Below are 18,991 nucleotides of genomic sequence, written 5' to 3'. Positions count from 1 at the left end.
ACTCTTGTAATATCTTGTGTCGTTTAACTGGAAAAAGCATCTAATCCTATAACACTACACTTTATAAAAGTCTTTTTAAACTTCCATAATTATAATGTTATGTTGTATTGTTAGGAAGAAAAGTACTACTTATAGCGTTTTTTATATTTTATATCACACATTTTGTTCTTATATTAAGTATATTTCCAGTTCAAGATAAAAACTTAAAAAAAACTTTTGAAATTTGTGAGGAAATACAATGGTGTTATAATAGTGCACAATATAATATTTGTATTTACATTTGTGGTAACGAAATAGCAGTGAGACTTTTGTTCTAATTAGTTCTATTAGCCAATATATTTGACACATTAACTTTATGTTATGTCATATGAAATACGTACGCGGCGAACAATCACAGAATGGCACTAAACTCTTGTTTCTTAGAATAAGAAATACTTCGCTCTCTGCTAGTGTTTTTACTTGTGAAGCACCAAGCGAATCTTATCTTCTATTTATGATGTTCGATACACTTGTTTGTGTAAATATATTCAAAAAAATATGGGATTGTCGTCTGGGTCATCTGGTACAGTTGCTAACGGCCAGTTGATAACATGAATTATTTATTGATCTATGCTTCGAAATGCCGACGTTGTGTTTCTGGCAAAGGCGTAAGTATTTTTGAACATAAAATTGAACTAATACTGCTCCAATAATATTTCACCAACAAAGATGCAACGTTTTTGTATGAAATCACTTACGCTGCTGTTTGTCACACAGTATAAGGTACAAAAATACACAAGAAATATAAAATATACAAAAGATATAAAATACAGATTGTCTCTATTATTTAAAAAAAAAGAACTGCCTTTCTTTATTTTTAGAAGTACATTCTTAAAGACGCATTTGAAATCCGCTCCTTTCAGGAAAAGTATACATTATTTCTAATATTACACACAAAAGTAACTTACGCGCAATGATGCCAATGTAACTTTAGTAATTTTCAAGTAATTTGATAAAGATGAAAAAAATCTGAAAATTTGTATTTTTCATCTATCCCCTTGAACTTATAACTTCTTAGAAGAGAAAGAAGGAGAAGTATGAGGAAAACGTATGTGTGACAGAATGTCTAAGGTCAGTCTATCAAGAGAGATATGTTACATTATCATTCATGTCGCGTTATATTTATTTAAAACGATTACGTATGCACAATATAAGTTTGAATAACAGCAACAGTGCTTCTTCAACTACAGTCTGTATCAGTAAACTTTATATGCAGAGAAGCATCATAAAGACATATACATGTATAATTTATTATATGCAAATTTATATACTTTCATTATATCTTTTAAAGGCACTGAAGCATTGCGCAAAGTACACTTGTAATCTTAGAAACATAAAATTGCGTAAAAAACTGCATTAAAATATCACATAGCTTATTGTCGTAAATATGCGAATATTTTTCTCTTAATTAAATTTACAAGCATCTATACANATTATGGTTACTAACAGTACACACAACTAAAAGCACATGCACGTCACATGCTTGTTGCCACTTGCAGATTCTTTGAATTTTATAATTCTTTCTCTTTCATTGTTTTACAGTTCAGCTTTACGCTTATCTATCGCAGTTGTAGCCCATGTTAATGTTTGGTTGTCGAAGTTATTTTTCACGAAGTTGCTTATCTAACAAATTATTAGCAGTTTAGACATTTTTACTAATAGTAAAAAAAATATACTGGATAAAAACAATGAAAATAATATACTGGATTCGATAATATATGCGACCTGAAAATTGAATGAGTTCTTTTATAATAAACTTTACCTTTTCCAGTCGTTCAGTAGAATGTACATTGTTGATAATTTTTTCAAGTATCTGCTCTGTTGTATATCCTCTATAAAAAAAAAAATAAAAAAACAAAATAAAAATATAATAGATATAAAAATATAATATTTATACATAAGCACTATATATTGTAAGTGGAACTAATTGAATTACTGTTATTACCTGAACGTTGTTTTACTTATATCTTCCAATAAATAATCCAGTACTGAATCATCGTCCGCATGCTTTTGAACAATAGTATCGTAAATCGTTCTGTACTCGCTATCTGGTAATATATAATCTACTACTGATCTACTTAATATATTAATCGAACTATTAGAATTGTGCCAACTGTTTTGTTCAGTTTTTTTTAAAACTGTGCTCTCTGAGTCGCAACATTCACATTTATGCGTCTTATAAATTTTTCTTTCGCATGGAGCCCACATAGCAGCAAATACCCAGATGAACGTGTTTCGCGGAAGCCTACAAGAAACCATAGACTCTAATTATATAAAACCAATGATTATTCACTCTAAAAGTATATGATTATAACAAACTTACTCGTCCAACTCAAATTCTTCTTCTTCATCCTCTATTTTCATAGAGATGTTACGAAATATTTTTTCGCATTCAACGTTACCGAATTCAGATGCCGATATCATAGTTAAAAGTCTTGTTATCCTCTGAAAGACATTGTCCGCTGGATCGTCTTCGGATCCTACGTGTTTAACAAGTGTATCCATAAGTTTCACTAGGTGTATCTATAAGGCAACAACATAATGTAAAATCAAGATATATTAGAAAAATTGATATTTAGACAAGTTTCAAAACTGTCGTGAGACATTCTTTTTTTATTTGTTTTTTTACGCTGTATACATTTTTTAGATAGACTGTTTCCTTTTTTTAAAAAGTTTTTTATCCAGACTTATTTTTATTCAATCAAATGTATTTTGTTCTCAAAAAAAAACAAATATAAATTTTACCACTTACCTTTACCGAATGAGTGTCTGGGAAATTGTTAAAGTCTTCTTCGTTTTTCACAAATTCAATTATCGGCATCCACGCTATAAAATTTGTTTCCCTTTGTAAGTAATTTGCAAGCTCTTTAAAATTAATAAGATCCGATGGATAAACCATCAGATGAAAGAAATCATCAAGAATCTGAGCACGATTAAGCACGTGTATCTTTTCATAATCATCTGAGTTTAAATATTCTGCAATCTTGTACCAACTGGGAAAGTCATATTTAACACGATAATATCCTGTAAAAATCATTAATAGTATAAAATCGTTTGCACGCATTATCAAGATTATTCTATAAATCTACGATGCATGATTTTTATGTACTTCTTAATCTGGCCACAGTGCTTTTTTCGCAATATAATTCTAAATTAGAGAGAGGATAGATAGATATTTATCATATATAGATAATGCAAGTAAGCATGCTATATGAATTTATGAAATGTATTTTCAATTCAAATAACCGTGTGTATTAATTTACATTATTAAAAATAAATAAATAAGTATGTATGTATATATATTTCGCACGAACATCCTGCATATATGTCGACGCTTATTTACCGCGTAAAATTCTTTGTTAGTCTTCTCCTTACCTGTTTTTTGCAAGTTGATTATGATCCAGTCATCTAATTCAATTCCCTTTATGACTAGATTTTCATCTTGTGGTTTTAACCAATATTTTGGCACAGTGTTGGAAAAATCGGGATTCGATCGCGTAGCAAAAGTGATAGGTATCCACCATTTCTTGTCGTCGACGGAGTCAGTTTCGTTTTGCGAACGGAAGCGCTTTTGCGTCAAAATGACATCGCCGTTTTCATAATTTCGAGTCACATGTACCACAGGATAACGATCTTGTCTTATGTACGCATCCATCACTTCTTTCACATTGTAATCGTCGTGTGGAACATCCGAATCATCTAAGGCCTCTTGCGTAGCGTTCCAGAAGTCGTCGGATGTAGCTGAGCCGAATTGACTAAAGAAACATAATAAATCATAACACAAATGTTAGAGTAACGGTTATTCAATTTCTACTGCACTAGCTAAAACAAGTAACTCTAATTAATGCTCTATGTTCACGTGTGTGACAAATATCTGTTATCATCAACTAGTAATCAAATAATGTCGCACTGACTAATACAAGCAACTTTGTAAGTATAATGGTCATGTGTGTATTAAATTTTCTACATTTTTATCACCAATCAATACTATACTCACTGTGCATTTAAAAATTTAATAATACCCATTCGGAATACGTCATCGGTAAGAATGTGTTGCAACATACGCAGTACAGAACGTGCTGTAACAATTAGAAAAAATGATTGAACCTTTTTGTAAGTTTAAAAGAAATTCTTTCTTTTTCAGANACTTGAAATAGAAAGAACCGCAAATACAAATTGTTTTTACTGCCATGTATTTTTGTTTATTATTTAGAAACATAAGACACATGGCTCAAACATATATGTTTTTATCTCACCCTTGTAACGATCGAGATTGTTGAGGAGATTGGTAATTTCTTCAGAAGTATTAACCTCTTCTGTAAGAGGTTTCAAATTCCGGATATTCTGCGAAAAAATAGTGTAGTGAGAATCAATCACAAAAAGATCTGTCCTCTTCCACTCTTCAAGCCCCTAAAATCATATAAAATAATGATGATAAGATCAACTAAACATAAGTAAAGTTACGTGCTAAATCAATATTATTTTTAGTAAACCACATTATCTCACCTTATCGATAACATAATCCGCGAAATATGCTGCTAATCCTTCGGTCAACCACACGTGAGACCACCATGACGGACTGACTATAGTACCGAACCATTGATGTGNTATTGTCCTTGCTGCTACTTCCATTGACTCATACGTGTAATATATCGACGCTGACTCTTCAGGTATAATACCGCTAGAAAGTTTTACCACAACTTATTTTGAAATACAAGATTTGGTTTTACAAATATATTATCAATCAATAGAAAAATTTCTAAATTTAAATTTTCAAATCATAGAAATACTCGCGCAAAATTTAAAAATACACGTAAATGATACACAGTGTATAGAAAGTTTTGCAAATGCAAGTGATAGCGCGATAACTAAGTTCTAAAAGAGATAAAAAGAATAGTACTTGTAGAGAATAAGACCCCAGTTCTCTGTTACGTCTACGCAAGGATTCGACATCACGACTTGATCGATTATCGGGACCTTAACGGTGATGTTGGTGTATTCTGTCAATAGCCGTGCGAACGTTACGGCGATATCCTGCTCATATTTTGCCTGCAATCTTGGATCATCGGAATTCCACCACGTATTAATGGTTCCGTCTTCGTTGGAAGTATGAGTGAAATTGGACAGCACAACGAACCCAACCAGATACGTGGACATGATCGGGGTCGTTTCAAAGTGTGTCCATACCGTGTCGTCGTCGTCATCCGTTTGCTCTCGTATCGGCATATTCGACAGAGCTGTGTTATTCCGATTGTGTTTGATAGAAATATTGAAGGTGGCCTTTAANGCCGGTTCGTCCCAGCATGGAAACATGCGTCGTGCCGATGTAGGTTTAAAATGCGTNGCGGCCAACTGCCTGTCACATTTCAACCAAACAATTCCGATAAAAATACANATTTGCTCTCGATGTAAGAATGAGAATCATTAAGCACAAANTTTTAGAAAACTAAGTGCGCGCGATTAATAACTATTTCATGATAATATAAAGACAAATATTTTCTTCTTGTCTGCAAGNCATGCATTNTTGTNTGATATTTGACGAAAAAATAAAAAAATCTTCGGATTAATATGTTTGTTTTTGAATATTTGTTCTCTTTTATAAATATATCATAGTCTTTTATAATATATCACATATTTTGTTGAATAATGTTTTGTTCGAGAATTTTGTAGAAAAATATGTAAGAATCGTAAAATACTATCTACACAACATATAAAATAGTCCAAGTGATAAAGATATCTGTACNCCTATAAATNTTATATAGCTGTACNCCTGTAAGCGTTATATANGATCGAGTTTTTTGGTTTTGTAAAAATTACATAAATGATGGCAACAAACAAAAAANAACGATGAAATGTCAGTGACAAAAATTACAAGCAATATATAATCTACACAAGAGAAAATAACAAGTTACTTACTCATTTTTTCTTTCAAAACTACCGGCAAAGTTTAAATGTAGAATATATTCCTCAGGTGATAGATCATTATCGAATTCAATGTTTAAAATTTCTGTTACATCGTCGTGAGTATGAGTTGTGGGCACGTAACTATCTCCATTGCTATTGACAACTTTTGTCGCAGCTTCATCGATTGTCAAATNCATCGCATGTAAATATAAATTTTTTGTCGGCTGACGGACCTGAATGGTGACACTGGATTCACCGTTAAAGCTGGAGTTACCATCGTCGATGTGCAATATTAATTTGATGTCATAGTGTGTTGGCACCACGCTTTCCGGTAAACGATATTTATTCATCGTGTGTGATGTATTTTCCACACCTTCGTCGATGGGGAGAACAGTTGCAGCAACGATGTTTCTTACTGGAAAACTGATGCAAGTGAGGAGGAAGACAAGGTATTTCGCGTACTGACAGTAAAACAGCCGTCTAGCTCATGATGCAGAACGTCGATGCGTAATATGACTCATACTGACGACAAATAAGTGAATCGTTATTGAAACGACGTCACATGCAGCCGCGGAATTCAAGTCTTGGCGTTCTGGTGTCGTTTGATAATTTTGCTACAACTTTAATCGTAAATTAGTTCATTCTGTATATACAGGATGTCCCAGAATTGATTTAACATCTCTCGTAGACAGGTAGAAGGAATAAAACTGAGGTGAAAAGTCCTACACCATTTTGCTTGATTTTCGCAATAGTTACTGAGATTTTAATTAACAAAGATCCGCGTATAAGCGTGCATCGGGCTGTCTTACGCGCGTAGGGCAGCCCGATGCATGCTTATTTGCGGATCTTTGTTAATTAAAATCTCAGTAACTATTGCGAATTTAGCAAAATGGTATAGGACTTTTCACCTTAGTTTTATTCCTTCTACCTGCCTACGAGAGATGTTAAACCAATTCTGCGACACCCTGTATATATATATATATATATATTTGTTATATGCATATGTTATACTTATTATACAAGTGTACTCATGAGTGATTTTATTGTTTTTTACGTTATGGTCGAAGCAGTAAGTAGATGCTTTCCAATTAGCGACACAAGTCGACACGAGAGTCATTCTGTCCTTGTTCAATATTTAATGAGAAACAAAGACACAATGACTCTTGTATCGTTTAACCGGAAAGCATCTAATATGTTTCTGCACTTTATAAAAATCTTTTTTAAAACCTTCATATTCATTTTAATATGTTGTAAACTAATTAGTTGTTTTAGCTAATATATTTGACACTTTATCTTTATTATGTTATATGAAATACGTACGCGGCAAATCTTACGTACCAAGCAAATCTTGTCTTCCATTTATGATGTACGATATACTTGTTTGTGTAAATTTATTCAAACAGATGTGCAATTGTCGTCTGGGTCATCTGGTACAGTTGCTAACGGTCAGTTGATAATATGAAGTATTTATTAATGTATGCTTCGAAATGGTGACGTTGTGTTTCTGGCAAAGGCGTAAGTATTTTTGAACATAAAGTTGAACTAATACTGCTTTAATATTATTTCACCAACAAAGATGCAACGTTTTCATATGAAAGCATTTACACTGCTGTCTGTTTGTCACACAGTATAATTACAAATAAACAAAAAAGTACGAAAAACATAAATTACACAATATTCTTTTGTTATTAAATGGAAAAAAACTGCCTTTCTTTAATTTTATGATTACAGAGACGCATTTCTGCTCCGTTCAGAATTGGTGTACATTATTTTCAATATTATTTACACAGAGGAGTAACTCACGCAAAGGTGCCACTGGAAATTTAGGAGTTTTTAATTAATTGATAATGTGAAGTACACAAAACCTGAAAGCAATCGTATTTTCCATTTGTTTCCTTGAACTTGTAGCGAAGAGAAGAAGAGGAGCGAGAAGAAGAATGACAGAATGTTTAAGGTCAGACTATCGAGAAATACATCGCGTGTTGCATTATTATTGATGTCACGTTATATTTATTTAAAGCGATCACATACATTGTAACAGACATAAAACGGGAGATATTCTATAGCTGTGTCATTTCATGTCGATAAACTATACATCTCTTTTCCGAATATTCGACACGAGGTCACATAACGTGAACACATTAATAATTATTACTCAGTACGTTATTTGTCACATCAAGAGCCCTCGCATTTATTCGTAATAAATAATCAATATCGTTATTAATATAAACAGTGATAACGTAAAAAATTTGCTACATTGCCATACAAAGTATCAACGGCACTTACATTGCAAAGTATAACATAACTCTCTATGAAAAGTTTAATTGGTAACAACGGTTAAAATACGTGTGTGTGTAAACTATAGAAGATATATTTTTTTTTATAAGTCGCGCATGATGTTTTTCAAACAATGGTATTTCTCGAAGTGTTTTTTCTTTTTTTCAATCCCGGTCGAATTAAACAACGCAGCACCAAGAGAATAACTCTATATAAAAAAAACGAGATTGCACATAGCGCTCGTTTTCGTGTAAATTCCACAAAAAGTCTACATCAACAGCTACACAAGCCTGTAAAAAACGTTTCAAATAATACACGCCGCATTTCGAATTATCGCTAGTGTAGAAATATCCGTGAGATTTTGATAAAAAATCTACTGGAGAAATGTTCTTTTTGATTTCTAGTTTGGCTCCACGAAGAAGTCTCTCAATGACAAATCGATCGATGTTAACGAAAATTGTGTCGGAGAAAACTTTTGCTCTTTCACGCATATTACTTGCAACAAGCTCTTCCTAATCGTACGACTTGCTCTTACACATTAACGATTACACAATTAAATACTCGCTATGTGATGGATAACGATTATGCGATTACAAGTTAGTATTATCTTTTGTTTAAGTCTCTTATCGTTATTTCGGTGTCAAATAAATACAGATATAATGATACGGTGTTTTTTTCGGACATTTTAAATGTTAAATTTTCGTGGATAAAGTCTCGTCGGAGAGGGATAAGATTTGGTGGAAATAAAGAGGAAGAAATAGTGTTCGATACTTCTTGGTCACAAGGATATCAAAAAAAAAAAAACGAAAGAGTTTCACGTTACGTAGACTCCTACACATCGGAATGTTGGGAAACTCGGATCGAGAATACAAAATGATAAAAAACAAAAAAACAAAAACCGATATATATAAATCATGAGAAAACGCATGAATCTGCGACATTTGTGCTTCTTAACTGCTTCTGAGTGTGTATTAAGAAAAGTTCGTACATTTACGTGAATGTGCACTCTTTTTTATAAAACGCGATCGTCTACATCTCGATCTTGTCGCGATGGTCTTTCTTATATAACGATACGAGCGAACATTATCAAAAATTTGTGCGTCGTTTTTATATCGTGCGCTGAGACATCGTGAAAACGGGAGAATCTGTATATACCTAGGGCATCGTCTTAAGCTTCTGCTAACATGTAACATTCATTATACGCATCTGTTCGATGAAGGAAAAAAATTCTCCGGGTCATTGATAACACAGATCTGCAAAGTTTTGTTGAGAATCAAAGGTGGTTTTTTACAATTTTGTGCGCTGAATATGAATCTGATCGCAAAAATTGCTCATCACGTCAGATTTTTGAGATAAATGCAATAAAAATGATCAAAAATAACAATTGTGATTATATTCACAAAAGTAAATCAGACCAGAAAATCTTCTCCCTTTCTCTTCCTCCTACCAGAAAAAGCGTGAGTAAATAATCACAATCGATTTAACGATCTTGATTGTTGCCACTTTTAACGCGACGCTGATTGGACGTCTTTCGGTGATGTTTCTTGGATGCATTTCTCGGTTCATGTCGTGCGTATATATATATACTAGCTGTCATCGCGGTGACAAATTGGGTTCGCTGACAAAACACGTTAAAACAAAAATAATAGCGCGCGCCTATGTTGCTATATATATATTTTTTGCGTTTCCGTTAATTTAGATCTAATTAAATTAATTAAATTAGCCAGATTCGACGCACAAAATTAATTAATTAATTAAAAAACCACTTTTAATTCTCCAACAATTTTCAACACTCATTTCGCAGACCTGTCTAATTAATATTTCTACTATTTATCGGTGTGTGTGTACATATAAATTATTCGATCTAGAATCGTTTCTTTAACGCGTATTGCTTCTAAAGTCTATACAAGTATAAATTTATCGAAAAATGTTGATCGTACAAAAAGTGATTATTACGCGAATGTTGATGTTTTTTCTCCGGCTAGCACGCTTTTTTTAATCGATGATAATCGTAAGCCGCTTCATCATACTCGGTTTAGAATGCAACATTCAATCTCAATATATTTAGCGACCGTATTAGAAAAACACATGTAAAACTTTTGCGTGATATATTATAGTTACATAACAATGGTCACTTAAATTAAAGTAAACTAAAAATCGCAATCTTCGTATGTACATACAACATCCTAATTAACTGTATTTAATGAAATATTTTCTTATATTCAATCATGATACAACTTAACAGCAACCTTTACATATGCTTTGTTGCAGAAATAAATTGTCACAACTTGAAATAAATAAATTATATAAATATACAGATTCACAATCTATAAATTGTAATGATACATAATCGTGCTGGTGGTGATAAAATTCTAGATTTGATGTAACAACAAAGAAAACTTCGAACTTGAAATTTTTTTAATGGTTTTTTGATTATATAACGTGTCACGTGCATAATATAATTATGTCACAGAGTGCAACTATCTTTCATATACGTATTTGTGTAACACATAACGTCATAAATTAACACAACTTTTTTTTGTGATAGCTCAATGTAAAAATGTTACAAAACAAATAACTTCCTCATTTGTCTCTTTCCAAACCGTGCGACTCTGTCGCCATGCGAATTCTCCCCTTATCGTTGATAATAAACAAGCAACTGTCTTATTAATAATAATAGTAATAATCATAATTGCATGTGACTAATATCACAATTGTTTTTGTTTTCGTGATTAAATATTTCTACGTATAGTCGTTGGCTTTCTAATTTCTCTTTATATCTCGCGAATTGCAGAAGTTGTCATATACAATAAATGAAAACAAAAACATTTTTCAAAGTATTAGACTTTTATACGACAGACAACAAATGCTGCTCTTGACCTTGGAACTTTCAGAATTCGCTTGTGATTTTCTTTTGTGTGTGATCGTTTGGTGAATAAATTTCATTATACTTCTGGTTTTCAATACAAAAGCTGAGAAGGTCGGGAAAGTCTGTTGAACGCGTTGGTGAAAGATCAGAAAACATGATTTTCGTGTGTCAAAAAAAAAAAAAAAAAAAAGAAAAAAAAACAATTGAGGAACGGACCAAGGTCAATGACGTGAAGCGCGCCAGTGATATACATTACAGCGATGAAGCGATAATGAAGCGAGAGTGAAACGATTAAAGTGAATGTGTATGAACTACATACATGTACAACCTACTGGCCAGCGGCTGCCGCATCCTCCTTTGATGGAACAGACCTTGATCGATGGGAATAGAGTGTGAAAAGAACTGAACTTAATGTGATATATTTGATGATTAGCGAACCTGAAAGCGAGGACGATACTCCGAAACGAATGAAGTGAATGAATATTATTTGGTGGTGACAAATGACAGGAGCGTGATGATGAGAGGAAAGGAAGAAATATAAAGTTTCATTCATTTCTCTCGTCTTGAGTCCTTATTACGAAAAAGCGAATCTCAAGAGAGAGAAAGAGAGAAAAAAAAAGAGATAGATGTTTCTCTGTCTTTTGTTTAAATTACCAAAAGCCTCCCGCACTGCGACCGCCCGGTGGATTATTTACGCGAATGCATGCCTTTCGTGCCTCTTCAACGTCCTCTGCAAGAAGAACGCGTTTGTATTCACCGAATAAAAAACGAAGGGCGAAGAGAAAACGAAGAAACGAGATCAAATAAAAAAATTGTGGATACGTAAATTTATAACAACGATTTTATAACTTACCGCTGATAGAGAAAGTAGTATCCTGCAGATTTCTCTGCCCTTCGAGCCTCGGGCCCTTCGTAGATGGCGTTACCACAGCCGAATCCGGGAAGGTAGCCATATAATTTCCGGTTTGCAGTTTTATCTTCGGACTCTCGTGAATCGTACCGTTCTGATTGGCACGTGCTGCAGCTGCCGCTCTCGCTTCTTCTTTAGCTTTCGCGATCGCAGCGTCTTCCTCGGCAAATCGCTTCGCTTCCGCCTCGGTTCGCGCAACTCCGCGCGGTCTCTACACAGTCGCATGTCAAGTTTCAATTTAAAATTTCGGTAACATTTTATCCCAAAAGAGATTTACATGGTTCTCTTTTATATACTATTTTTCAAAAATTATACAAACTGTTGCTAAGAAAAAAAAAAAAGAATTTTTGAAAACTATTACCTTTTCTTTGTCGCTTATCATGTCGTACACGTAAGTTCCGAATGGCTCCGTGTTCACGTACTTTCCGAAACCATGAACAGCCTTGAGCTCGCACTCGTCCACGCAAATGCGTCCGTTGACAATCACGTATTCAGGTACACCAGTTACTTCCATACCCTGTGTATATATAAATAATTGATATTATTACTCTGTAAATTTGACGTCAATAATTTTATAATAAGCGATAGTTCACATATTCTCTTGAACAATAACACAATGTCACATCGCAATTGTGTGAGTTCTCGCCGAAAGCCGACGACTTAAGCAAACTCGCCTCAAAGATATTAAAGTCAACGGCCTGGACGTGGGTCTGAGCGGAAATGGTACGCTTCCTGTTCGGATCCCAAACGACAATATCGGCGTCCGAGCCGACGGCTATGACCCCCTTTCGGGGATACAAGTTGAAGATTCTGGCGGCGTTCGTGCTGGTGACGGCGACAAAACGGGTGGGATCCATGATACCGGCGTGCACGCCCTTCTCCCAGAGAACGGACATTCTGTCCTCTACGCCGTTTACGCCGTTGGGAATCTTCGTGAAGTCGTCCTTACCCAGAGCCTTCTGATCGGAGTTAAACGTGCAATTGTCGCTGCCAATAAGCTGAAGAGTATCTCTGAAAAACGATCACATTAGTCGGAGTTCGAAGAGATAAAAATCGAAAAGTAATTCCAAGAGAAAAAAAAACAAAATAACAAACGGTCACCTTGACATCGAGTAGGCTGGAGGTTAACAAGAAATTAATAACATGAAATTAAAAATCCGCAAGCGTCGAACAATTCAAAGCCAGAAGACGGCTGTTAAAATGATAGTCGTTGAAACTACTCAGTTTTTCCTCCATCCGTTTAATTAACATTAACGCGCCGTATCACACATACTTCCCACGTTACGACTATTAATATCAAAACCAAGACTCACGCTTATGTAACTCCGCGCCAATTCATTATCAATTTATTATTGCGAAATGCGCATTTGTGCGTGAAATACATCTATTACGATTACATCAAATCGTAAAAAAGAATTTCGAGAACTCGGATGATGAAATATTTTTTAATATAAACAACAAAGACACACACGTGACAAAATAATACCACGGGTGTCCGAAACCAATCGATATTATATTTGCTCGAAATTCTCTGACTGATTCGGCAATTTATAAATTTTTTTATATTATATAGGTAATTTTTACTAAAAAGAAAATAACGTACTTCTATATCAAGTAGTGAAACAACCTGGTTTTGTAAATGCGGGGCGAGTTTTATCTGCGATCTACTTACTGGGCCAGATGTTCGGTTAGATAGGCAGGTGTCGTTGAGTCGGGCCGCAACGGCGGGCTAGTAATAAAATGCCTCGCTCTCTCCATGTCTTTGCCATATTGCTCACTACCGTCGATACCGATAGCGCTCGCCAGAGTCTCTCCGAAAACGATGATACCCTCCGAACGTTTCGCCGACAAGACGTCGGCCGCGGACTTGCTCGAGATCGACGTTACGTACAGCGGACTATTCACCTAAACGCGATATTTTTATCCTCTCACTGAAATAACCGCTGTGTGCTCTCACTAATCTGTTATTCTTTATCAATTTAGACACACAAAGCAAATAGCGGCTGAAAACAGTTCGTCTTACAATTTTGGAGAATATATTTTTTATATGTTTCTAAACTTAAAAAAAATGTTTGCTTCAATTTTTGCAAGATATTGTTCTCCGCTGGAAACTTCTTTCAGCCGCGCAATCAATTTCTATCTGACATCAATTTTACACAAACACTTTCACCTCTGACAAATAAATACACAACGCTAAAAATTAACACAAATAATAATCGTGAGAGGGGGAAGAAACGTGCTGAAAGTACGTTAACACAGGCGTGTTAACTGATAAAATAAAAATAAGAAAGCAAATGAATTTTTGCTACTTTCAACATACATGCGAGTATAAAATTTTATACGGGAATTGCTAAATATAAATTTCAGCGCGCACGATAACAGCATAATTGCGCTCTGTGCACGTACGTCACGCAAACGTCTAGCTACATAACGTAGAAACTTAAATTACTATTGCCGCAATTGCAACCTATTTCCGCTAATCAGCTGTATCAGAAAGGGCAAAGAGAAGGGGGAGGGAGAAGAGCGCAAAACGATACACGTGTTCAGTCGATACTTTGTGCCGAATGTACCTGCGGCGATGTTATTTGGGAAACGTCATCCGATCGATAGAATAGATATAATTTACGGTAATATCGCGAAATAGACATCGAGTTTCTCCAATCCGAGATTTTCCCTCGGTGTACGCTTAGTTATTTAGGAAAAGACCGGTCGACGTTTTTACTCCTTTTAAGTAGAAAGTACGAGCGCTGTGATATACGCGTTTGCGATTTCGAATGAAGAAAGTGTCTTCCGACAACATTCTTCTGGACAAGATTCTGTACTTGGCGAGGGTTTTGCCATTTGAAAGTGTGTCTTTAATCGGATCTGCGTTTAAACAGCCAACAACTAGCAATTTTGTATTCGACTCTGCGGTTTTTAAACTGTATATAATTTTTGGATAAATCTTCGAATTTTGTGCGCTCGTGTGTGTTGAGCAGCCGGTTACGACTTTTTATTTAATAATACGCAGACAAATATCATGAAATTCTGAAGTGTGCTAGCCAGCTCTGATGTCAAAGTCGTTCAAATTCCAAATTCACCGGCGTCTTCAACTCACTTGGTCAATTTGTTCAGCAGTACCATCGGTGTTTCCGGATCCGGTCTGAGTGGCGGGCTTATAATATGACCCGCGGCGTGTTTCCAGCATTTGTGCCAATAGTTGGTGCCGTCGGTGCCGATCGCGGCCGCCAAAGTCTCGCCGAAGACGCACGCGCCGCGCTTACGCGCGGCCTCCACTTGCTCGGCGGCGCTACGACTCATCACATGCACTACGTACAGCGGACAATTGACCTAAGCGTGCAGAATTTCGATAAAAACTAAAAAAACAAGCAGCAAATGCGACAATGACGCCTGGCAATAGCACGTTCATTGTCGCTTGTAGCTTTTTACACGTAGATAGTAAAAGAAGAGATAAAAAAGAGAAAAAAATTTTTAAGAGATTTAAAAACACTAAAGAGAGAGAAATTAAATTAAATGATACGCAGACAACTTTAAGGCGTCAATGTTGCACTTCACCGCGTGACACAGATATTCCTTAAACTCGGCGGCGAGGCTAGTGAGAATTAGACTTTTGGGCACTTGCCACGAAAAGCAAGCGCTTTGTCCTGAATTCTAATCTACGCCAAGATTTATGATTGTTCGTGAACTGAATACCGATGCGGATAGCGTGCCAAGTGCATTTCTAACAGAGAAACGTCGAAAAACTGATATAAATGTAAAAAAGCTCTGCGTGCTCGGAACCAAGTAGCGTAATGTAACGTAAGAATAGATACGAGGCACGAATTGATGAGCGATTATATCTAAGAGATATCGATGCTGTCCGCAACAACGACTGACGATGCTGCGGAAAGCTCTCCGCCCGTCTCGCTTACCTGATTGGCGATAATGCACGCTCTGTTCACAGCCTCCGCCTCAACTTCCTCAGGACGTGACATCTCGTGGCCCTCCGGGCCGGTAACTCCTGCGGCAAGCAGTTTCTTCGCATTCTGAAACAAGTTTATAGCGATGAGAAAGACAGAGAAAGAGAGAAAGAGAAAGAGAGTTCGTATACTTGTGTATTCCGCGTGAAAATCCCGTTCCAAACAACGCGTAACGCGTTGACCCTCGACCGCACTAAGCGCAACTTTCTCAAATTACCTTTTCGTTTTTATGTTTCTTTGTTCGTCGATCATAAATGAAAGAAAAGATGTAGTAAAGAACTTTTCCAATTTCTCTCGCATGTAAATTCTAACAGATTATATTTCGTACTTTCGCGCAAATAAAAATGTCAATGTAATCAATTTTCTCATCGGTCCAATTTGACAATCTCGAAATAAAAAGTCTCACGGTTAGATATCGGAAGGATATCGTCGGTCATCCTGTATGTACCTCATAGATAATGTCACCGTTTTCCGCATGCACCATCGCAACAGCGCCGATCTCCTTGCAGGCTTTGAAAGCCTCGATCAGATCCGGGTCTCTAAGCATGAGCAAGTCACGGTACGCCATGAACATCTTGAAACTATTGACACCGTGAATCTTCGTCAGCGTCTCCATGTCCTCTCTGACCTGCAAAAGAGACCGCAAGCATCGATGAATAATGAATCGAACGCGGCTTCCTTTTCGACGGCGGTGCATAACGTATAAGGAGACACGACGACGACGACGACGACGACGACGATGGCGACAACGTTCGTTTCCATCGCGCACAGCCTCAGGCAGCACGTGTGGTTTCCTCATCCGTCATGTGTCACTCGGTATTCCAGCTGCGTGATCGCAATCGCAATTACAGGCCGGTTACGAGAGATTCGCAGACAGTCGCCAATTTACCGAACGAGATTAACAGTTAACAATATTTTTGCGTTTGGGATCTATCGCGCGCGACGTTTCGCGACTCCGTGAATAATCGAAACCGGAAATGTAAATAGATCGTCCAGTCGCGACTCTAAACCACCGTTACAAAAAATAATGAAAATCAAAGCTGAAGAATTAAATTTAATTCCGAAGCTATTGAACTTTATTCTTCTTTGCTCGGTTTGAATTTAAAAAGAAGAACAAATAAACAAGTCAATGAAGCTTGATGAGCTTCTATTAATTAACAATAGAGCGCATCCGATGAATTCGTTAGGTCTTTCGGATTATATTGGCTACCTTAATGAACCGGAAGTTGCAAGAGATAAAACCGAATTAACGTGTTGTGCGTTATGCTCCGCGCGCGTTTCACGTAATTTGCATTGAGCGTCGGAATTACGTAAATTGTCATTGACGCCAGTTGACGCCCCCCTCGGTCAACGTAACACGGCATAATAAATTCTGACGCGGGAACGTTGTCGGCAGAAGACTTAGATGTGCGTCGAGCGTCGCAGCTTTGAATGATCGCGATCGCGGTAGAGAAAGAAAGGGGTCGTGACAAAACGAGCTTTCTATCCTAGGGAGGTCTCGTGTTACCGCAATTATCTCGTTCCGGATGACTGAAAAGGCTAAAAGGAACAGTGAGTACTTGTGTGCGAAACCGCACGTGGCACGATGACCTGGCATGTAAGCATTAATTGATGCGTCGCGCGTCGCAAAAGTAGGATGTTACGATGCGTATAAAATTGAACAAAGTCGACTCATTCCGAAGCGACCCATGTTTTGAAGCAACGAGTCAATATAAAAGATCGAGATAAGATTAGAAATCGCAATTTTTTTTTTTTTTTTTTTTTGCACTCTATCAATCTCGGTTGAAGTGCGATCACAGACGGGAAAATGCAGTGCGATAGCTCGAGAGATTATCAGAAACTGATTTGTGTGAATTTCCAGTTCAGAACCGCGTGTCGATCTTCTTCGCGTTCGCGCAATCGCGTTTTTTTTTCTTTTTTTTTTTTTTTTAATATAAAAGCAAGATAAAATTTACCTTCGGACTCCATGATGAAACAACGATGTGCAGCGCGTAATCGCAGCACACCTTCTGATCGGCGTTCTCTCGATATCTCTCGTAAGCCTCTATCAGGCTCTCGTCTTTTCGCGGTGCCACAAAGTCGATGATCATCGTGGTACCGCCTGCGACCGCGGCCTTCGTGCCCTGATAAAAGTCGTCCACCGTCTTGGTACCCATGAATTCGAACTCCAAATGAGTATGCGGGTCTATACCGCCGGGCATCACGTATTTTCCCCTCGCGTCGATGATTCTCGTGCCACCCGGTATGATGAGGTTGCGACCCATTTGTCTGCGAGAAGAGATAACATCTTTCTGTTTTTGTTTTTTTTGTTTTTTTTTTTCAAATTTTAATTTCCACAATTTAATTATTCTCGTCTCTTGATTGACAAATGATTTTTTGAAAACCAAATTTAATTAGCTGATCGATCGGTTCTGGACACTGATAGTGTCTGCCGTCTATCAGTTTAATGACAGTCACGCTTGTTTGTTAAATCACAGCGAGCGCACAAACGCGCGCTCTTATCTGTCGCCGCCTCATTGAGGTTCCAAGTGATGGAACTACCGCGCGACGACGAACGAACGTGCGTATCGCGTTTCGCTTGTGTAATAAAGCGGCGTTCGAACACGTGAGCACTGAACGCATCGTGACTGTCATACCAACGTGAGCACCAAGCAGTCAAAACACACAAACGCGTGACTATCTTCGGAAAACAAACGTGCGAGCACGCGTTTCGGCAATTTGCTCCAACAACAAAATGTCGCATTGCGCGACTTTCGCGACAAAAACGATGCCGTCATTAACGCGCGCAATTTGTTATTATACGTGTTGTGTGTGGGTACGCGATGATAAACATACACGCGCAATCTCTTACCGTCGGAAGTTGCATACCTGATGATGCCATCCTCAATGTAGACGTCGCTGTCGATGATTCCGTCATCGTTGACAACCTTGCCGTTTTTGATCAGCAATCTGTTCTGCGCGCTCTGGAACGAGAGACGAGCGTTCGCGTGAATAAAGCGCGTGAGATTCTCGTTGCAAAAAAAAAAAAAAAAA

At 36.7% G+C, this 18,991-nt stretch overlaps 2 protein-coding genes across 7 annotated transcripts in view; both read right to left on the bottom strand.

The window, feature by feature from the left end:
• The window catches only part of LOC109858111 (aminopeptidase N-like), an 18,487-nt gene extending 11,922 nt beyond the window's left edge, over positions 1-6,565 (bottom strand). The window contains exons 1-11 of one of the 2 annotated variants that reach the window (XM_020435042.1): positions 5,956-6,561; positions 4,940-5,395; positions 4,546-4,720; positions 4,296-4,449; positions 4,037-4,118; positions 3,415-3,794; positions 2,792-3,063; positions 2,363-2,562; positions 1,985-2,284; positions 1,802-1,871; positions 1,145-1,662 (exon numbers count right to left, since the gene is read on the bottom strand). In XM_020435042.1, the coding sequence (XP_020290631.1) occupies positions 1,576-1,662; positions 1,802-1,871; positions 1,985-2,284; positions 2,363-2,562; positions 2,792-3,063; positions 3,415-3,794; positions 4,037-4,118; positions 4,296-4,449; positions 4,546-4,720; positions 4,940-5,395; positions 5,956-6,293 (2,514 nt within the window). In that variant the 5' untranslated portion in view covers positions 6,294-6,561 and the 3' untranslated portion in view covers positions 1,145-1,575. Of the gene's footprint in view, positions 1-1,144; positions 1,663-1,801; positions 1,872-1,984; positions 2,285-2,362; positions 2,563-2,791; positions 3,064-3,414; positions 3,795-4,036; positions 4,119-4,295; positions 4,450-4,545; positions 4,721-4,939; positions 5,396-5,955 lie in introns of those variants that run through there. The other variant, XM_020435043.1, reaches the window with a different exon arrangement.
• Positions 6,566-11,252: 4,687 nt separating this feature from the next.
• Positions 11,253-18,991, bottom strand: part of LOC109858117 (dihydropyrimidinase) — a 20,099-nt gene continuing 12,360 nt past the window's right edge. The window contains exons 2-11 of one of the 5 annotated variants that reach the window (XM_020435055.1): positions 18,827-18,921; positions 17,914-18,226; positions 16,407-16,586; positions 15,911-16,024; positions 15,097-15,329; positions 13,672-13,896; positions 12,674-13,010; positions 12,361-12,516; positions 11,943-12,210; positions 11,253-11,819 (exon numbers count right to left, since the gene is read on the bottom strand). In XM_020435055.1, the coding sequence (XP_020290644.1) occupies positions 11,740-11,819; positions 11,943-12,210; positions 12,361-12,516; positions 12,674-13,010; positions 13,672-13,896; positions 15,097-15,329; positions 15,911-16,024; positions 16,407-16,586; positions 17,914-18,226; positions 18,827-18,921 (2,001 nt within the window). In that variant the 3' untranslated portion in view covers positions 11,253-11,739. Of the gene's footprint in view, positions 11,820-11,942; positions 12,211-12,360; positions 12,517-12,673; positions 13,011-13,671; positions 13,905-15,096; positions 15,330-15,910; positions 16,025-16,406; positions 16,587-17,913; positions 18,227-18,809; positions 18,922-18,991 lie in introns of those variants that run through there. The other 4 variants (XM_020435050.1, XM_020435051.1, XM_020435052.1 and 1 more) reach the window with 4 other exon arrangements.

This window comes from Pseudomyrmex gracilis, unplaced genomic scaffold, assembly GCF_002006095.1.
Source record: "Pseudomyrmex gracilis isolate BER0280 unplaced genomic scaffold, ASM200609v1 scaffold_189, whole genome shotgun sequence".
NCBI lineage: Eukaryota > Metazoa > Arthropoda > Insecta > Hymenoptera > Formicidae > Pseudomyrmex > Pseudomyrmex gracilis.
Note: the sequence above shows the minus strand (reverse complement) of the source record. Positions and strands in the feature narration are given on the sequence as shown.